Source organism: Lathamus discolor, chromosome 1, assembly GCF_037157495.1.
Source record: "Lathamus discolor isolate bLatDis1 chromosome 1, bLatDis1.hap1, whole genome shotgun sequence".
Taxonomy (NCBI): domain Eukaryota; kingdom Metazoa; phylum Chordata; class Aves; order Psittaciformes; family Psittacidae; genus Lathamus; species Lathamus discolor.
This window is the reverse complement of record NC_088884.1, coordinates 55,226,698-55,247,647: the sequence shown is the minus strand read 5'-3', so window position 1 is coordinate 55,247,647 and position 20,950 is coordinate 55,226,698. Positions and strand designations below refer to the sequence as shown.

The 20,950-nt window shown below is 37.3% G+C and overlaps 1 protein-coding gene across 3 annotated transcripts in view; it reads left to right on the top strand.

Annotated features, from left to right (window-relative positions):
- The window catches only part of ANO2 (anoctamin 2), a 167,655-nt gene that overhangs the window by 45,866 nt on the left and 100,839 nt on the right, over nt 1–20,950 (top strand). For all 3 annotated transcript variants that reach the window (XM_065665066.1, XM_065665065.1, XM_065665067.1), the window contains exons 10-12: nt 3,229–3,293; nt 17,662–17,796; nt 20,252–20,412. In XM_065665066.1, the coding sequence (XP_065521138.1) occupies nt 3,229–3,293; nt 17,662–17,796; nt 20,252–20,412 (361 nt within the window). The remainder of the gene's footprint in view (nt 1–3,228; nt 3,294–17,661; nt 17,797–20,251; nt 20,413–20,950) is intronic.

The window sequence follows — 20,950 nt, the reverse complement described above, 5'->3', positions numbered from 1 at the left end:
AAAAGGAATTTCCTTCTTTTAGTGCAATTTCTGCTCTAGATTTTTATTTTTTTTTTTAAGAAAGCTATTGCACAGCAGCATGGTAATAACTCACCATGAGTATAAACACTGCCTTGGTGTTGTTTAAGCTTCTATCCCACTGACAACTTTTAACTCTGCATTTCTAGCAATATGTTTGACATTGAGAAATACATGAGGGCTTTGTTACTTACCTGGGAAATACACTGTTGTCATATACTACAACAATATCCCTAGAATATTAGGAGCAGATTGGAAAGTGTTGCTATAAACTTACAAAAATTGCTGCTTTTAAATGAAGCTGATAAAATACAATGTACTATATTACAGAACTCTTCCTAGAATTCATTTCAATGTAAGAAATATCATGAAAGGAAGCACATTCCAGTTTCCAGATTAAGCTTAATCTTTTAAAATTGCAGTATTGAAACTGAGGTTTAGTATGGGCAACACATGTGAATGCCATAAACTACCTTTGGTGCTATGGCTTTTAGAATCAGAATAACTCCACGTGGACCTGTAGTCTGGCATAATCCCATAACAACCTGTTCCTGAATTTACTGCAATTTTAGAAAGACCTTTGGTTTTGCTCTTCAAATTCTGTTTTGTAGCTACATTCAAAACACCCTTTAAATGGTTTTAAGAATTTAATAGCTTTAACTTCCTTGTTTTTCATATTTCAGTGAATGCATGTATCATTATGATTATTTATGGAAATAAATAAAATTGTAGGTAATGTTGTGGGGTAATGGCAAGGGGTGATTTCGAATAGGTGACCACAAATATATGAAAATACCAATATGGCAACCAGGGCAATCCTCTTCAACTCCTGTCAAAGCCAAAGAGTGTCAAATGTAGTCTCATAATTTCTTTCCACAAGTGTATAACACTTTGCAAGACTGCTCTGTAAAGAGCAATATTCTGAAGGCTAAGGCTCTACACTCCGTCAATCTCATTGTCAAATTCCCAGTTGCTTCAGCAGTGTAGGGTTTACTCCCTGATCTATGAACAGCAAATACTTTATGCTGCATCTCTAAGGAATATGCAATGGCATAGCTTTGTTCACTTAAATAGTTGCAAGGCAGTTTCCAACAGTACTTTGTTGGGTGAACGTTTGCAGGATCCAGGTCTTAATTGCTCACTTGATATTTATTTAGTTCTTTCACATAGCATCTGCAGGAGAAGAGGCATTATAAACAGCAGAAAAATGTGATTGGAAAAGCTCAAAATATGTCAAGGTAACTCTGCAGTTACAGTATCTGAAATTTCTCCACACTTATTTTAATTGTGCTGTTAACCTCATAAGGTAGTGTAGCATGCTGCTAGCTGTCAAAATGGACCATCTGACAGATACAGCTACTGGTAACTGCAAAACCTATATGTACATCCTCTCAGCTCCTGCTGGCTGTGTATTCATGTGCATGTGTTTCTTGCTCTGTGTCCTCCTCCCTTGCAGCTTCAAAACTTATTGTCCAATCCCAAGTTTACAGAAGAACTGAAGTCTCCAGGGTATTAACTCAGCAATTACTTGCGTCACATTAATTTGAATTTCCATGAGGCAGATGAGGGACGGTCAGTTAGTGCTCACAGCAAGGGAGGAACTGAAGTATGAGGTCATCTATTGGAGACAGCAGATATTCAACGCAGAAGCTTGTTCTTAAAACACAGCTTCATCACTTATCTTATTAGGAATGATGTGCCTTATTTTAAAGGAGCCAACTCACTTCTCATATGCTGCTCTTTTTCTGGACCCCCTTACTTCTTTCTCGAAAAGAGGAACAAGGGGCTTGACACCTGTTTTTTTGGGGTGATACAAATTTATAATCTATAAATAATTATGTTATTAATTTAGTTTCATTTATCATCATATTCTGGTTATTTGTTTAATATTTTGGTGCACTCTCTACTTCAAGAAATAGTTTTCAATGAGCATGTTGTCTTAGACTGTCTACAAGCCTTTCATAACATAAAACTGAAAGGAATATGCACAACTCAGGTGGTTCCACACAAAATCTTACTCTTTTGCATGGAACTACCCTGATTTTTATTTTCCTCTGAAGATAAAATGCGGTGAACAGTCATCTAAAAAAAAAAGATCATGCTGACATTTCCTCTGAGCTTCCTTTGGCCTTCACATAGTTCTGGAAAGCTTCATTTTTTCATGTCCTTTCTAATGGATTATTAATAAATTCATGCACAGTTATAAGATGTACTCTTTTATCCCATTGTTAATTGCATTGTAATTTCTATTCAGCTGCTGGCTTTTATTTCAAAACAGTGTGATGCCTTTCACACTGTAATTATCAGTTTCCTTCACAGCCTTTTGTAAAACAGTATCACAGGTTTCCTTTTTTTTCATTTGAAAGTTGAACAAAGTTGTGTCACTTAGACCACAGCAATGAAAGAGGGAATGAGGAAGACTATCCAGGGTCCCTTGCCTATTGCAGTTCTGTGTATTGTAGTTAATGTGCTGTAGGTCCTGAAATGTTTCCATTTATTCCTGACTGTTCCCACTGGATTCCTCCCATTATAAGAAGTTTATATAGTTCCTATGCCTTTCTTTGAGCTTCCTGTAAGTTGTGGGTGAATTTGCATTTCCAACAGTAAACATGTGAACTTGTCTGGCCATGTGCAGTGTGGGGAGAGAAGGGGCTTTTGTATCGGCTTTACTGGGTATAGTAGCCTCAGAAACTGGGCAGGAGAGCAGACTAATTTTGACATAATTATCTCTTGGTATGTTTTTACATACCGTTTTACCAGTTTTTGACACTTACCTCAGTTATCTTCACCTTGGCCCTGGAAACACTGGTCAGTACCTACCTAAGGTGTGATTTCAGACTTTAAATAAATAGTATAATAGAAGAATTTCACTCTGCATGGAGGATAATTTCTAGCATCTTCCCAATGATTTCCATAAGACTACAGCATCTTTTGTGTTTTCTTTTGAGCATTCTACTTAGCATCACTATCTCATAAATGCGGTGGGGAGGGGGTAGGCATATGGAAAAAGATGTGTGTTCACCATACTTGCATTGCTGACTTGGTTGGTGTCTTCCATAACTGTCTGAAAAAAGTACTTGGAAGTATTTATTGAAGTATGGGAAACTTCTTTTTTCGGTGCGTGTATTTTTAACTCTTAAAAGATGTTTGTAAAAACAGATGGGATCACTTTTTTAAAGTTCATTTTCTCTTTTGTTTGTTTTTTTTTAGTTACTGTATCGAGAATGGGCAAGATATGGAGTATTTTACAAGTTTCAGCCTATTGACCTCATAAGGTAATATGGACTTGCACAAAACATTAAGGGACCTGGTTCTCAGCTGATGCAGATTAATTAAGTTCCTTCCAGTTACTTCAGCAAATGAAATCTTGGATTAATCAGAGCATTAAAAATAATTTTCTCACTGCTTTTCTGTAGCTCTGATGATAATTTACTGTAACAAAAATGCACTAAGCAAGAATGTACCTTTGGTTTTGTATGGTGTTTATTCCTGGAAAAATGTCATAGTTTAGATTTTTTTTTTTTATTTTTTAAGTATTAATTCGTTGGAAAAAGGAGGAAATTCCATTTACATTGATGAATTAAATTATTTTTTTTTGAGAGCATGTTCGCAGTATCTAATGAATAATTAGAATCTGGTGTTCACATCATGAATCAGTGTGAAAGTATTTGATATTTGTTTTTTTTTTTTACTCCTAGTTTTACAAGTTATATTAATCCTTATGTGTTCCCAGTGTTTTTTTGCTATATCTTGAATTTCGATGTTACAAACACAGAAGCTGGGTTTAAAATAGGACAAAACCATGATGCTTTTAAAGGAATTTCCATAATATCTCTACAAGAAAGTCAAACCAAACCAATTTTTGTTGTATATTATAAATACTGAGTAAAGTAAATGTTTGTGAAAACTGCTGACATGAAATATTCTTACATAATGTATCTGTGTAGTAGTAAGCAAACTATGATATTAACAAATAAACAATAGGAAAAAATATTTCCGGATAATCTGTATACATAAGAAAGATGACATGTGTTAGTGCTTATCTTAGTAATAGTCAAACTTCAACTAGCTTTTATTATATGATCTACCCCTAAGTAATTACCTGGTGTAAGTAATATGGATATTCAATAATCTTCATAAAATTTATCTATTGTGTTTTGAATTAAAGTTTAAATACTGCAGATAGTTTTTCAAAGATTTAACCACTAACTTGTAACGTGAGCAGAATTGCTTTTTATTGGAAGAGAAATGTTTCAAACTGTCAAATGGTCATGAGACCATTAAATCTCACTGAGGCTCTGCAAGGCTGTGAAATTTCCTCTTTTTTTTCTTTCATTTTTTGCGCAGAATTTATGTACATTTTGAATAACAGTTATTCCAAGCCAGGCTACTGTATAGGACTAGGTAAACTCATAAGAAGAATACAGCACTTGGTATGTTCATAGTAAATATTACAAGTATTAAGTTAAACTGACTGGCTAGAGGAATTCTCAAGTTCTACCAGTCCTGACATCTCAGCTGAATTAAAAATAGAGGTACATCTGCTTACACTCCATCTTAATTTATATTTTGCTGTCTCCATTATAATGTTGCACTATACTGATATGATTTCATAGAAATTCTGTGGTTTAAACTTCTGTGAGAAAAGAGAAGGACCAGACATGTGCAATTGATTCTCTGTTCTCAGAGATTATTTTTCTTGCTTTTATCTTCCATACTTTGCTTGACTGTAAGTTTGACTGTTACCACTAAAATAAATGTGGCTTTTATTTTCTGGGTAATGTTAGAACGTTAGAGTACATATACCTGAAGAATTACCACCTTTTTCTTTCTGCAACTGGAATAGGTTTTTGCACTTCTGAACTGTGGGGGGTATTTGAGCTCAGTCTCAGTGTGGATGCTTATTCCCTTAGCAAACATGAACAACACTGTGGAATTTGATAATTTACTGTGATTCTTCTTAGATTGATCAGATTATACTCAACTTTTTTCCTCAGTATGTAGACTGTGTAACTTAACAAGTCTATATTCAGACTTTAATGGACAGAAGCAGCGTTTATTTTGCCTTATACTCAAAGCCTATTTGACTGATGTTTTCAAATATGTTAATTCTGTTGAAGTATGTTGCTTAAATCATATTCAGAACCCCAAACTAATTAGACTTTGTAGTCTAATTTTTAATACAACTTGCAACTGTGTAAATCTTTTATACTATTCCTGTTTCATCTTCATTCAGTAAGAATGCAAATTGAAAGTCATTCTTCAGCCGAAGTTCCTTTGCCGGAAGACTAGGTATGGCACTGTAGAATTGTTATAAATCATACCTGGTGCTTCAATACCTTGGTTCTGGCAATACTATTGTTTCCAGGTGACTGTACACCAAAGCTAGGAACCACATTATTTCTTATGCTTACTCTTGGCACAGACCTAGGATTTTGTGAGGTCTTTTCTATTATCTGATATCCTGAGGGAATGCTAACTGCATAGCTAATCTTAGACTATTTTCAACTTTTTAGTAACATAAAACCAAATAAAGGACTATCATGATATTCACTGAGTTCCATTCACCCGTGTGTCTTAAGCTGTAAAAGTGTTCTGCTATGGCTTTATGTACCTCTTTAGGCTATAGAGAAAAGGTAATATTTTTTTTTCTAAATTGGGAAGTGCAGTTGTGAATGAGGAGGTTTCCACCAGATGAGAACATGGTGGGTGTTATGTTATCTTTATAGAATCATAGAATCATCAAATGGTTTGGACTGGACTGGATCATCTAGTTCCAAGTCCCCTGCAATGAGCAGGGACACCTCACCCTAGACCATGTTTGATGATGATCATCTCTGTGGCCCTTGAGCAAGTCTAGAGGAGGGCCACAAAGATGATCAGAGGGCTGGAGGACCTCTGCTGTAAAGACAGGCTGAGAGAGTTGGGCTTGTTCAGCCTGGAGAAGAGAAGGTTCCAGGAAGACCTTGTAACAGTCTTCCAGTACCTAAAGAGAGGCTACAACAAATCTGGAGAGGGACTTTTTACAAAGGCATGTAGTGATAGAACAAGGGGGGATGGGTTTAAACTAAAAAAAGGTAGATTTAGATTAGATAATAGGAAAAAATATCTTCACTGAGAGTCTTGTGAAACACTGGTACAGCTGTGGCTGCCCCATCCCTGGCAGTGTTCAAGGCCAGGTTGGATGGGGCTTTGAGCAACCTGGTCTAGCGGAAGGTGTCCCTGCCAGTGTCAGGGGGGTTGGAACTAGATGATCTTTAATGTCCCTTCCGACTCTAATAATTCCATGATTCTATAATTCTATGTATTTCTATTCTACAGCAAAACAATTTCCATTAAAAACTTTAAAGGAATATATAATGCAGATCATGCAGACTGTACAGTGTAAATTGAAGGTTGGTTTGTAATGATATTCCCTAGGAGTTTCATGAACCTGTGTAAAGAAAACAAGTTTTTATTATTTTTAAATAACTATTAAAGTATGTTAATCAGGGTTTTAACAATATGATTTTAGAATTAATTTATTTTCTTTACACCTACCCTCTGCCCAAAGCAGGGTTGGCTTGAGAACTAGATCAAATTGCTAATCAGTTTTGAAACGTCTAAGAATGGAGATCACCCAGCTTCTCTGGGCACGCTTTCCAGCACTGCATCACTCTGAGGGGGAAGAAGTTTTTCCTTCTGTCCAGACCAAATTTTTTTTTGATATAATATACAGTCATTGTCTCTTTGTCTTAGCAGTGTACCTCTAATGAATTATAGCAAGTGAAGAAAATCCAAAGCAATTATAAGTACAACAAAATTTTAAAATCCAAAGCAATTGTAAATGCAACAAAATTTATATAACACCTTCCACCCTCCACCCCCCATTTTTGTTGAATGCAACCTTTACCACTTAGGAGCTCTAAATTAATTATGATGTGAGTATGCTAAGGTTACTGGTGTCACAAAGAGGTGATTATCCTTCTGAGACAAAACCTTACTTACCTCCTGGAAAACTGGCAAGTTATTATCTTCTTAATGGACATCTTGAAACACTTGCAGATGGGAACCCATGCATGAACTGAAATTCTGGATAAGGGACCATCATTATAGAGGAGAGGTCCCCTTTTGTTATTACTATGAGATTGCCTCCCCCTAGGGAAGTCAAGCAAAGCTAGCTCATTTTTAATTGTGGTAGAGATTATTTTAATTGGTGCTTCTAAAACACTGGTGCTTCTAAAAGTTTCCAGCTCGTCAGCTCCTTCTTCTAACCCATCTAATTTTTCATGTTTTCATTTCTATTTCCTATTGCTAGGATCTCACCTAACTTCTTAATAGCTAACAGGCTACATTATCTACAGCAAGATTATTTTCAAATCTCCAAATGCATGTATGTGCTTATCTTGCTCTTAAGCCTAGAACTGGGAAGACATGGTCATTGTAAAGATTAAGACTCTGTATATAATAACTCTTTTTGCGGGAGTAAGTTGAAAAGTGTGTTAACCAAAATACTATTTATAGTGTATAACATGTAAATCAAAACGTGGGAGTTTCTGTTACTCAAACTGCCTGCCTAATATACTTCCTCCTTCCTTTTTTTAACTGTTTTTTGGGGGGATGGAAAATTGTTTCAACTTCACAAGTAATGAATTCTGGGCCTTCTTTGCAGCGTGCCTGTGTTGAACCAGTCACCAGTTTCCCCCTGTTCCTGCACTTGAATGCTCTCTTCCTAAAACACAGCTGCCCATAGCTTTCTTGGCAGCTTAAAAGGCAGTAATAGACCTCCAATGTCCTTGAGTTTGACTCGAGATACAGTTTAATACAGTTGCCTTCACTTTCAGTGTCTTAGGGCTTGTGTAGTGAGGTGCACTAGTCTATCAGGCTGCAAAAGTGTTATTTCTGGTTTGCCATTTTACCTTTTTTCTTCTTTCATCAATCTTCACCACAAAAACCAAAACTGAGTATATCTGCTTACCCTACTTAGGATAAGGCAGTTTTAGAGTGGCAGTAAAATAAGGAAAGGGAGGTTCTGTTGAAATGGGATTTTTGTTGTCTTCAGAGATAAGTTTTTCTTCCTCAGCAGAAGTGTGGTTGAGATCAATTTCTGTTACAGCATTCCCCTAACTGTAGCCATCTATCTTACTTAATACATTAACAAATCACTGCCCCTTTCACCATAGTGCTTTGTAGCCACATCTTCACATCTTGAGAGAGAACATTTTTCTCCACATACTGTCTAGAACTCTAAGAACTGTATAAAGTCTGTGGTGCCCTTCGTAATTCCAGATGTACACACAAATGTTGTTCATTTTTTTTATATTAACTTTGGAGTTACTGATCATCAAGCTCAGATTCTCCTGTATGTTTTAATTGCTCTGCTTCCCTGACACTCTTCTGTTATTATTACAAACTAACATAACCACACATCTGATCTTGTTTTTTAATATAATGTAACCACTTTGGTAGAAAACAGCCTTGTAGTATGTGGTTGTCTCACAGGGATTGAATAACCTACTTGAATGCTTGGCTCAAAGCTGAGCCTAATCATTCCAGAGTAATAGTTTGAAAGAACCTGGTCTAGTGGAAGATGTCCTTGCCCATGGCAGGGGGGTTGGAACTAGGTGAGCTTAAGATCCTTTCGAACCCAAACTACTCTGTGATTCTCCATGGGGGGCTGGCTGACCCAGCAGGTCAGTCTTACACTTCCCTGATTCATAAGATCCTAGAGAGGCTCCCCTTATACCAGGTGGTAATGACAGTAAAGAAAACAGTTCTTGGTAAATAATTTAATGACTAGGTTCCCATACAGAAATATGAGAACACTGTGCGATTCTTCTCTGACTGTCTTTAGCAGGTCTGTCTTCAACATTCACAAAGATTCTGAGGCTATATGCAAGGAATTCTTTATAAGGAGAAATAGAAAACAGCTTTAAGCCTGGGAAAGTGCAGTAATTGAACAAACATAACATTAAGTAGAAAAATGCCCGTGAGCTTTACCAGTAACTTTGGCAGTAGTCCATCTAGCTCCTTTCCAAACCCCTGATGAGAACGTGGCTGAAGCAATAATCTGAGCACATCTTCTCACTAGAACCCTTTTACACTTTGGGTCCAAGATCTTTTTATAGTTCCAAGGAACTCTATAACAAAGATTCATTCCCAACATGAGGTACATTCAACTTACAGTTCATCAACACTAAAGCACTAGCTACAGTAGGAACTGCTATGCTAGCATCCACTCAGCCTTGGTATTGTCTTTTGTGCCAGCTTTTACAAGAGAGCTTCCTGGACAGAGCCAGAAGCAGGTGGGACAAACTCCTAGTTGTTGAGAAAGGACCATTTTCTCCATAGTTACAATTCTTTCCCCTTTCCAGTGTCTTTGTGATCCCATTATCCCCCACGACTCCTGTTTATTTATGAAAGGACTTTTTATCATGTCATACATCCATTAAATGGACTGCATATTAAATGCTTGATGCTAGGACTGCACTTTTCATTGGCAGTTTTAGGGAGTTTCCCTTCCACCCCTGGGACTTCACGTCACAGGACTTACATGAGTGCTCCAGCCTGTGTTTATTTCAAAGCAGAGGGGTTTTGCTCATGGTGCATAAATCACTGAAGAATTTGTATTGAATTGTTCTGCTGGACGCAGGCCTGTGACTGCAGTGAGATGATTTACTTACAGCTCTGCATTTTGTAGAATTTGCCAGTCCTGGAGGAAGTGGTTTCTCTCTCTGTTTTGGCAAGAGCTTGGTCTTATTTATCGGTGCTTGTATGAGAGATGGCATTTTAAAACAGTAGGCTTTTATTGCAATGGAGGGGAAAACCAGATCCCTGCTTTCTGATAAACATAATTCCCTGGCTTCAGGTCACTGTCTAAGGACTAAGATTCCTTACTCCTTTAGTGGGATTTTCAAAAGCTACATCCAGCAATGGATGTGCACACCTACATTAGGATTTATGCAAAGCCAAGGTGCTAAGACGGAAGTTACTGTACAGCTTCCTGGTGCCTCCCCCTTGGACTGTGTGGTTTTGCAGGCAGCTAGAGTTCATTTTTATCTGTGTGCAGAACTGTCTCAGGCCAAATTCCACAGTATGTATGTATGATGACTAAACTCCACAGCCAGAAACTTGTATTTCTTAATGGACTAGAGCAATAGGTCCCAGTCCAGCAGGTATCTTAGGAGATGATATCAGGGTATTTTGATTGATAGGAAATTAAGCTTGTTTTTTTAAAGTGGAGAAATGGAAGCCAGATGTGGGAATCCACAGCTGGAAACAAAAGAGAAATTCCTGCAAAATTTTATATATATGCATACAAATATTTGCAGGCATTTAAAGGTATGTATGGCTGGGAACTGCAGGGAGTAGCAAACAGTTGCTGCATTTGGGTGGTTACAGGTCTGCTTCTCTTTCCTTTAAAATTGCTCATGACATCTTAAGCACTATAGAACGTTCTGGGTACATCATGGTGGTGTGAGAGGAGGTCCTTTTCTGACTCCTTGAGCACTGAAAAGGGATTGAGACCATCCCTTGTCAGCACTATACTAGTCAATACTAGTGCATGGGGTTGTTCTTCCCCAGGTTCGTGACTGCCCTTCTCTTTGTTGAACTTCATGATGCTCCTGTCAGCTCATTTCTTTAGCCCCTTCCACCAAGGCTGCATCTTCCTTTCTCCAGCCTTTCCCTCTGATCTCTGGGACCTGAGATTCCTGAAGGCCTGAAAGATAATGAACCAGAAACTCATGTGTGCCTTCAACTTGCAAGATGCATTTGAATGTGTTTTGTTTGCCATTTTTCACAGTCTCGGAAATCTTGAGTACTAGCAGTTTAAATTTTAATTATGCATGTTCTGTAGCTCTCTTAGTGTCTCAAAATGACAAAAGGCAAGTCTTGCTATCTCAAGGAGTGCAGTAATACTGTGACTAAAAAAGAATTTATTACACTTGGCTTTTATTGGAAATTATACATCTTTTTATTAGCCACTAGATGGAGTCTGACAGTAGTAATACAGCGCAAATACAAGTACTTACTGAAGCAAATACGTAATTCAGTGTCTGTAGTAAGGCTAAGTTATATTAACTTGAAAAGCAAGAGAGATATTAATATAAATCAAAGTTATTTCTGAGAAGTCAGTATTTGAGCTTCAAACTCTGTTACCCTACATGAAGAAAATTGTGCAAATTATCTTGTGAAAAATCAAGATGAGGAACCTGATAAAATAACAGTGACCTCACCTTTGTTCAAGGTAAAAACTTGGGGAAACACCCCATTTGCAAGTAAAGAAAAGCCAGAAAAGCTAGTGTTAAAAACATAGGAAGAAAAAGACTACGTAATTTCCCTGACAGTCTAAAATAAAGGCAGATTCAGTATATCATATTAAATAGCTTAGTCCTTATTTGTAGGAGCTTTTAGAGTAATTATGAGAGAAAATATTATAACTGAATGAATTAGTTTCTTATGTAGAGTGTCTCTTGGTGTGCTGAGGTTTTTATAGGGTGAAACTGTACTCCTTTCCTCATAGGCAACCTGTATTAACTTACATTAGTATTGACTGAGCCTCAGGTAGCCAGGCTGCCTGCTCTGGAGTTTTAATTTGCCAGGTTTGGAGGGTTACTGACATTTTGATTGCTTAAGGGTGCTAGAGAAAGTAAAGTAAAAAAAAGTAGAAAGAGACACTGAGTGTATTACCTCCTCTCAGAGATGCATACAACGTTTGCAGGCAAAGAACATCATCGACTGAATAATGTAATCAGGCACTTAATACTTTCAAGTGCTGAGGAATGCTTAAGGTTAAGGATTGCTCTTGCCGTACCTAAAGTGCTATGTATGAGTACATTATTGTTTTTATATTCTGGCATGTCATATTCTCTTTGTGTGTAGCTCTCTGATAAGAGACTTCTTAAACTGTGGGGATCTGGACACTGTACAAAGGCCATACACTAATTAAATAATGCTCTGTAGAAGCACTGAAGATTTGTATTCTCCCATATCAGAGAGGAGAATGCAGTTACAGTGCTTCTGATTAACCAGCATGGTGTTGCTTGCTTAGGCAATTGGTAGGTAGTCAGCCTTAACTTCTCTCTAAGTCACATTACATGTCTACTTATTATGCTTCTATTGTTCTTTGTATTACAGTCAGTAAAGAAAGGCTTTTTAATTTAATAATTCACCACCACAAACTATGTCCTTTCAGTTGTATTACGACAATTTCCTGGAGTGGAAGCAATAAGGTTTGTTAGTCTGAAGCTCCATGAATTGCTAATCCTGGTTATCTTTACATGGTAAGGTTTGATCTTTTGTTGTTTTAAATTGCAGTTAATACACAAATCCTGTGATTCTATTCTAGATATTTTTCTTAGTTTTTTTTAATACATTAGAAATTGAGAAATTAAGTATTCCCTTTCTCCATACACATCACCTTCTCCATAAAGAGTATCTTGTAATTGTGTTGATTGTACTTGTTTCTGGAGCCAAGAGACTAGGGGAAAGCACAGTTCTACATCTAAAAAACTTTCTGTTCTCTAAGCTATTGCCATATTTTGACTGGTTTTCTTTGTCATATAGTGATTCACAAGTAATGTTTCACAGTGCCTTGGAAGAAAATACATCTCTGTTTGATAAAATCTGTAATTTAGGCGGGTTTGGCTCCAGATTTCATGTACCATTGGAGGACACAGCAAATATTTGTTAACTAATGTTTTCAAAGACAAAATTCAACTAAGAGGGATTAAATGGCCGCTGTGGCAGTTTACTTCATTCTGCTTTCAGGTAAAAGAGGTCAGATTTGTAGTTTCCCTGTTGGCCTTTGGTGAATGCTCTTAGTCAAAAGCACCGTGGATGACTCAATGCATTACTTGCTAGAGAAAATACACAGAGTATGAAGTCTTTCATAGATATCAAAAGCCAGGCTGTGGCTCTAAACATTTTTTCAGGTCTTACTGATCTGGTACCAACTGTTCCAAAGTGAGTGAGGGATGTGGTCACTAACATGAATTTTAGAACTAGCTTTCAGCATTTGGGTTTGGTTTCGAGTTCTTGTACAGGCTTATCCACTATTTTTACAAACCCTTATAACTTGCTTATAACCCTCACAAACCCACAAACATTCTCTACTGCACAGTCTTGATCTTCATCTCCAGTTTAGGGAAAACCATGTACTCTTACCTTGGACAGAGGCTCCTTTCTTTGTTTTCTGTGTGCAGAAAGAGTTGACATCTGTAATGGACTTTTTCTTTCCTGCCTCAGACTCAGCTGCATTGTAATTTAGCTGAGGTTCTGTGGTTGGTTTTTTTCCTCCTCTTAAAATTTTAATGAAAAAAGATTTTCAGTCTCTTGGCAAGTTGTTCCAAGGGGTGTTGTCTTCTGCCAGGAGCCTTTCTTGGCTTCCATATTGCTCCATTTGGTGCACTTTCTTTATATCTGGATTTAGCACTGATACATTTGTTCTTGGGACTGTCTGGACAGAATATGTGCATATATGCTGTCAGGCAAAAACATGGTAGAAATCTCCAGGATCTCTGGATGCACAGCAGCCTCAGTGCTGCTGCTGAGCAGTAATTCCACCCAGGTGTCCCAGATGGTTGTAATAAATGCTTGAATCCTGCCCTGAGAAAATTTTCAAATGACGAAAAAATGACAAATCCAGGAAAGCTTGTACATAGGCAACTCTACCTGGAGTGAAATTGTGGGGTATACGGAGATGCTGTGTCCTATCCTGGTTCAGTTATAGCGACTGGGCTTTCTTTTATACTTCAGCAGTCTTTCTGAAATAAATCTACAGTTTTGAGATGGAAACTTCAATTTGATGGTAACTGTTATCTCAGAAACAACGAAAAATAGCCTATGTTCTGAACTTAATACATGATAGAAATTAGTTCTATGTTTGTAAGGGTATTCATTGTTCTGCCTTTGGTTTAATGGTAACAAAGCCTCCTGAAGGAATTTATTGTATTCCTTTGCAACAGGTTGCTGTTTTCTCCACTGGTGTGTCACAGCTGTTAATAGGCCTACACTATGAACTGGCTTGGGTCAGAAAGCAAATGCATCTGGGCTGGAAGCTGGGGAGGGAAAGAAAGTTTTTAAACTGGCTCTGGTAACAGAGATGGTCTGACATGACACTATCATTTCAGAGGACTGCTTGTCCTTTCTTCTGAGAGTAGAAACATCATAATTGTGCCCAAAATCTGTGTGAATATGTTTATTTTGAAGGCAGAAGTAATACACGTGACTCGTTTGACCATTTGTACAGGGGAAAGCCTACCCGGTAAGTAGCTGTAAATCAGTTTGGTTTTGCATAGAAACCATTCCACCACTACAAGTATGATGGAATGAATTGTGGCAAACATGAAAAATCAGATGGCCTAGAATGGGATATGGAAATTCAAAAACTGAAAAGTTTTGGACAGATTTCCCAGTTAGGTTACTCAATATCCACAGTGTCTTTTCCTTGCTTTTTTAACTTTGTTCCTGAACAACTCCAGAGTTCTTTCCAGTGTGTGTCATGTACCACATGCTTTATTCACATTCCAGGTATCCCACATTTGTTTTCAAAGAGTCAAAAACTAAGGAGTTTTTAGTTCTCTCATTCTCCCCCCTTCTACAAATCTTAGTCTATTTATAGATTGCACAACTTGTCATGGAAGCACTGTGACCAACGTGCAAGCATGGCATTTAATTATCAGTTATTCCTTTTGATGTTGGTTTGGCAACCAGACAGACAGAAGTGCATTGCAGATGTCTGGTTCAAGTGTTACATGAGTGAAGCAGAGGGAACTGAGTAAACATTTTCACTGTGCCCTTCTCAATACTTCTTATTCTAACTCTGCTATGAGAGGGAATACACTTCTGTAAGTGTTTGTTGTACTCTTTTAATGCTGTTTCTGGTCACTTACTTGAAGCACAACTTTTGTTCAGCTTCTGAAAGAGTTATGGATGATTTGGCTGAATCCTTAAATACATGATTCTTATTCTAGAGAACTTAGTGCTTGGTAGGTGGCCATTTAATCAGTGTTCAAAAAGTCTACCAAAGTGGAAGGCACAACATTTTGCCTTGTACTGTAACAACACACAGAACAAAATGCTTGGCAGCTTCTTCTGATAGGAGCAGTATATGTTGACCATCAAAATCGTTTACCCCTTGCTTTGGATGAGAACTGCTGTTCTCATTGCATATGTATTTTCAGAGGGACATTTCTCTCTCTACCTTAGAATACAGCTGATGTGGATATAAAGCTCATGCAACACAGAGGGCATACTTTTTTTTTTTTTGTGGCACCCTGCAGTGGGCCGTCCATGACCATACTTTGGAAAGGATTAGTCCTTAACTTTGTCTGGATAGATGTGAACTTGATGTGAGTTAGCTACTGAGGTAAGGCAAAACCCTCATCTCAATACTTCCCTTTTTCTATGGCAGCATAAATCATTGGATTATTCCTTGAGGATAATAAAATAAGACTGGCTTTATCCCAGCATAAATGAGAGAAAATGGTGAGATATTGGTGTAAAATTTGTAAAAATTCCTTTTATTGGTGTACATCTTACTCTACCCTTAAAGAAAACGGTTTCTTCCCTTCATTCACTCCAGTCATTATTTTTTTTTTCTTTTTGTGTGCAGATATTTAAGGCTAGTACATTCACATTTGAGAAAACTTAAAGTTTGCTTTTTAAGTGAAATAGCACTGCAATTTGCTAACATGAAACTACTGACTTGAGTAGGGGTGGAATACTTTCAAACCTTGTGAAAATATGCCAGTGCGACTTTCTTAAGAGATTTTTAGAGGGGTGCTACAAAGAAAGCCACTTCATGGTATTAAAGTCTGAGGCCAAAATTGCTGTGTGTAGATGTTGTTACAGGTGGTCACAGATGTCTACAGAGGCTTGACTCCTACTCAGAGTAATGGGAGAGCAATTATTGGGATATGTCAAAAAAGGAATATGTCCATGTTCTGTTTTTCTGGCTTGGTAACTCAGATAAACTCATCATGCTTTCAAACAATGCCATTGTTCCTCCTTAGATTATTTCTCTTTCTGGCACATTGGTGGACTGAGCTTGGACACAGAAGTCTTTATTATTTTTCTTTTTTAAAACAGTTAAGCCACAGAACATTGTTCAGTTTTCTTCTTGGCAACTGCTGTTTATCCATGCTGCCAGGACATTGTTGAGCTCCTCTCACTTTCTCTTGGCATGGATGCAAAGAGTAACCCTTTCTTTATAGGTTGCAGATTGCATTTACCGCTGGAAAGCTTAAAAATTCTAGCGGAAGCCTCATGGGCCATAAGCTTCAACTTCATGGACCCTGGTCATCTGCTCTTTACTGTAATGTTTCTGGCTTCTAATTCACTCTAATTCACTTTCTTTGGTAGCTTGTATCCCTTTGTCAAAAAAATAGACAGCTTAGAACAGCTTAGATTGTGAATTATTTTCATGTCTGCTTTGACCTATTTGGAACACATTACTAGCTATGCATGTTGCCCAACTCTACAAATAAGGAAGCAGTGAGAAGATAATCAGAATAATTCCCCCTCTCCTTCTTGTTCCATGTTCTTACAATGTGGCCAGTGATGTTTGCCTTACTGGCAAATGCAAGGTGTGTCACTTTCCAATCAGGAGGAAACTGGAGAGCAAATCAGTTCTCCCGCTGCCCTGTGCTGCTTCAAGGCCGTTGCTGTTATGTGTTGAATCTTTCTTTCTGCCACCATAGTGTGAATGTATGTCTCCCTGATTCAAATGCAATCAGTTCTCTGTCATAGCTGTGTTCCATCTAGCACTTCTCCATATTATTTTCTGGGTGGCATATGTTTCTATCTGTGCTGCTTTTTTAATCTAATTTAGTTTCATTTTAGTGATGGTGAGTTTTTGAGCTCTCTGAAACTCTTGGTGTTTTGCTATATTTGTAATAACTCCTAACACTACTTTGGAATGATCAGCGAGTTTCATCTATGTTTAGTTTACTTCTTGCAGTGTGATTCATGAAGATGTTGGGCTGAGTACTAACACAAATTTATCAACATCTACAATAAACTGTTCCTCAGAGAAGAAACTGGGTTGATTTTTTTTTTTCAAACCAGCTGTCCAGAGACTGTTAATTTTTCAAAAATACTGTTTCTGAAAAGCCGGTGCTTAGTGTGGAAGTAAACCTTCCTTCTTTAACAGCAAACTGAGGTTGCTAGTCTTTTAAGATACCAAAGGATGTTGTCAGTGTGTTCCCATAGATGTCATTTCCATGACTCTCACCAATTGGATCCAGAACTACAGAGGTAAAGAATGTTGACGTATCTAAATAGTCTTGTGAGGAGACAAATCCTTTCCAATGTTTTTAGCTAAACATTTGGTTGAAATTCTGCTACTCTTGATGGAAGTGAGGGATAATTCACTGACTTCACTTACGAGACACAATGGCTGCTGTCCTCCTGAAGCAGATATTAAGTATGTATTACAGTGATACAGGACTCTCTTTAATTTCTCAGAATGGAGAACCCCAAACTACCTGAATCACCCCTTCATTTGGTGATATTGATTTCAAGATACTTCAGGTTTTCATCCATGCATAATGTATTTTGACTTTCAGTGAATGTTTAGAAGCTGTAAAACACATTTGAAAATTATACAATTATATCCTTGACATGTGATTGTTTTTTTTTGTCTCTTTTTCCCCCCCCCAGAAAATATTTTGGAGAAAAGATAGGACTTTATTTTGCATGGCTGGGTTTATATACAGAATTCCTTATTCCATCTTCAGTAGTCGGGATTATTGTATTCCTTTATGGATGTATAACCATTGAGAGTGACATTCCTAGGTAAGCTTCTCTGTGATCAATAATCTGTTACTTGAAAGTTACAAGACTGTATTTTTTTTTTCTTAATCCTTAGTGTGAATTACTGCTTCTAACATGTCTGAAGAGCACTGATGTATCATTAAGAGCCCTGTGAGCATTAGAAATACACATGCATTAGGTAGATAAGACATTTGAATGGCACACATTTATTTGGCTGTTTGGTGTTGCAGCTACGGAAAAAGAAATTTTCAGTCTGTCTACTGCATAACTGTAAATTCTTTTTTAAGACATTCATTTGCATTTTTTTAATATCTCCATGCTCATCCAGAAAGACATTGTGCAGAACTCACTGAAGTTAATACAAATATATTGGCTGGATTACTTTGTTTTTAGTAAAATCAGACTATTTGCACAAGTGAGATTAACGAAAGTTAGCAGATTTAGCATATTTGGTATCCACAGTATTCTCACTGAAAATTACAAAAAGTTGTTGACTTCTGCGCTGTGTCCTGAGGGTGTTATATACTAAACAAAACCTGCCAAATTGACACAGTGATGTTAATGCTAACTACAATGCATTAAATGCTATTTAATGATGGTCAATATAGGAATAATCATAATCATGAGAGCAGAGGCAGGGTACTAGATTACTAGTTCTGCTGGTCAAACTTGCTGTGGCAGTTCCTTCCTTCATTCTCTCAAATGAGCTTGCAACTTTTAAAGTTAAAATTGGCCCCTTACTGCAGTAAGACACTATTACTGATAGGTAAAGGAGTAACAACACATCTTAGTCAGGGTTTGTTTTATTTTAGCTTGAACTCAATGAGTCTTGATGGGCTGTGGGAAAGCTTGTGCTAACATTTAAACTTAAGTGAGATTTATGGCTAAGATGTATCTGCAGCACCCTCTACTGCCTTTTGAAATAGAAGAGAGCATTACTTTAATGATATGATAGCTGGAAACAGCTGTATGCCTTTCAAATGATATAATATTAAACATACTGATACTACAGTTTGAATAGTTATTTTTTTCATTTATATCATAAAAGAATACTATTTAATGATGGCAAATATAAGAGCAATCATAATCATAATATGCTATCAATGAAGCAATATTACAAGTATTTCCTTGGCTTACAGTCCTGGCAAGGATTCTTGAGCTTTGCACTTCTCAGTTCACCTGAATGAGACTGTGCAGCTACAAAGGTCTTCCATATACAAACCTTATGGAAAACCTGGAAAGCATACTCAGCAGTATCAAGCAGGCTTATTTAAGAGACAGTGATAATGATTTTTTAATTATTTTTAGAAACTGAGTAAATACAGAGCAAATAAGACTAAGAATTAAAATAACAACCTTAAAGATTTTAAAATCTGCAAGAATCTCTTATCTCACATTTTCCAGAGGAAAGCAGAACAAATGTTGTAAACTGAGGGAAAGGAAATACAACTTAATATCAGAATATATGAGGCAGAAGTGGAATATTTCTAGTTTTTATAAGATTTACTGCTGGGGGAGGGGATTTTTCCCTTTTTTTTTTTTTTTTTTTTTATTTTTCAAATTTTTAAAAGTTAGGTTAGCAGTCTGTACTAGATACACAAGGAGCTATGGAGACCAAGAATACCACATCCATATTTAACATTCAAAGTTGAGAATCCTGAAATGTAAAGGTATCTGATTTCTTGAAACCACTGTACACACAATATCTGAACACCCTTAAAACATATTAGTATGACCGCCTAAAATAACTCCTGACACTTGAAGAATTGAACCAAAACCTAGTCGTACAGATGAGAATTGGTGTTAAAGACCTATGCTGAAAAAACTACCATTGCTTTCATAAATACCTCACAAATAAAATGCAGGGCAGAGGTGAATCTCAAAGTAAATGTTGTGAAATATAACATTTCTGCTAAGAATGAGATGCTTGGCAGGTGTAAGTCTTTCAAATTCAGTACACATATGTCAGTTTGCACCAAAACCTAGCATATCTTACAAATTATGTTGCAGATCTGTTCTGTCTGTGACACAGACCAACCAACATGCCTGGGTGCTGGTTCTGGCTTTTATGCGGACGCACATGGCCAGTCCTGATAAACAAAGTAGCATGGTATTTGACATGGATTTTTGTGCCAGTATGTTAGAAATGTGTTTTGTCAATGGCACAGAATTTCTTTTACTGTGGTTAGCCTCAGTCTTTAGTGAAGCAGTCTTCTCCAATTCACTAACACAGTGTAGTGATTAGATTGGTTGCTGTGTTACACTGTTCTGCTGGTAAATTGCCTCTAAGTATTTTAATATTCCAGTGCATGGCAGTGTGCTTTTGAAGAAACATACAGCTTCTGTTCTCTACAAGTGCAAGCCACATATTTTGCAAAGAGCTTGTAGTAGCTATGATGTGCTGCTTGATATCAATACTGTATATCCCCCTTTTCTGAGTCATAATACTCAGAATTTGTGCACTTGTCATTCATAGCAAAGAAATGTGCGACCAGCGCAATGCCTTCACCATGTGCCCCCTGTGCGAAAAGTTCTGCGATTATTGGAACCTCAGCTCTGCTTGTGCTACTGCTCGAGCTAGCCATTTGTTTGACAACCCAGCCACAGTCTTCTTCTCCATCTTTATGGCTCTGTGGGGTGAGTATTGCTTTGCATGTTAACAGCGTCATTTGATCTTTGGACTCCTGTCAGAAGTGAAAGCTGTGATGCACAGTAATAGAACAAACAGTAGCCTTACATATAATGGTGTGCTATTAGATTAAATGTGATATCTATAACTTTATGAAACTGATAAGCCTCAGAAGGCCACGTGGGGCTGTCAGTGCTGAGACGAGAAAGCAATATTACAAGGCTTTCCATTGTCAACAGCAAGCTCGGGAGGAATAAATGGGAAGGAGCTGGGCACTTCAAGGAAGAAAAATGTGTTCTTTTTCTCTCTACAGGCTTGCTTAATGGCACTTCTGATCTTTCTTTGCCATGTTTTTTCTTCATTTTTCTTGATAAGCTGCTTTAACATCTTCTGCATTTGTGGCCAGAATGTATTTGGGAATTGGTATGGTGGAGGCAGCTGAAAGGGTTTAATTTAAGCACAGAGTGCACTTCCAAGTGGGACAACTTAGTCACATCATTTTATGAAAACTTTATAGGATTCCAAGAACAATGGGAATATTATTGT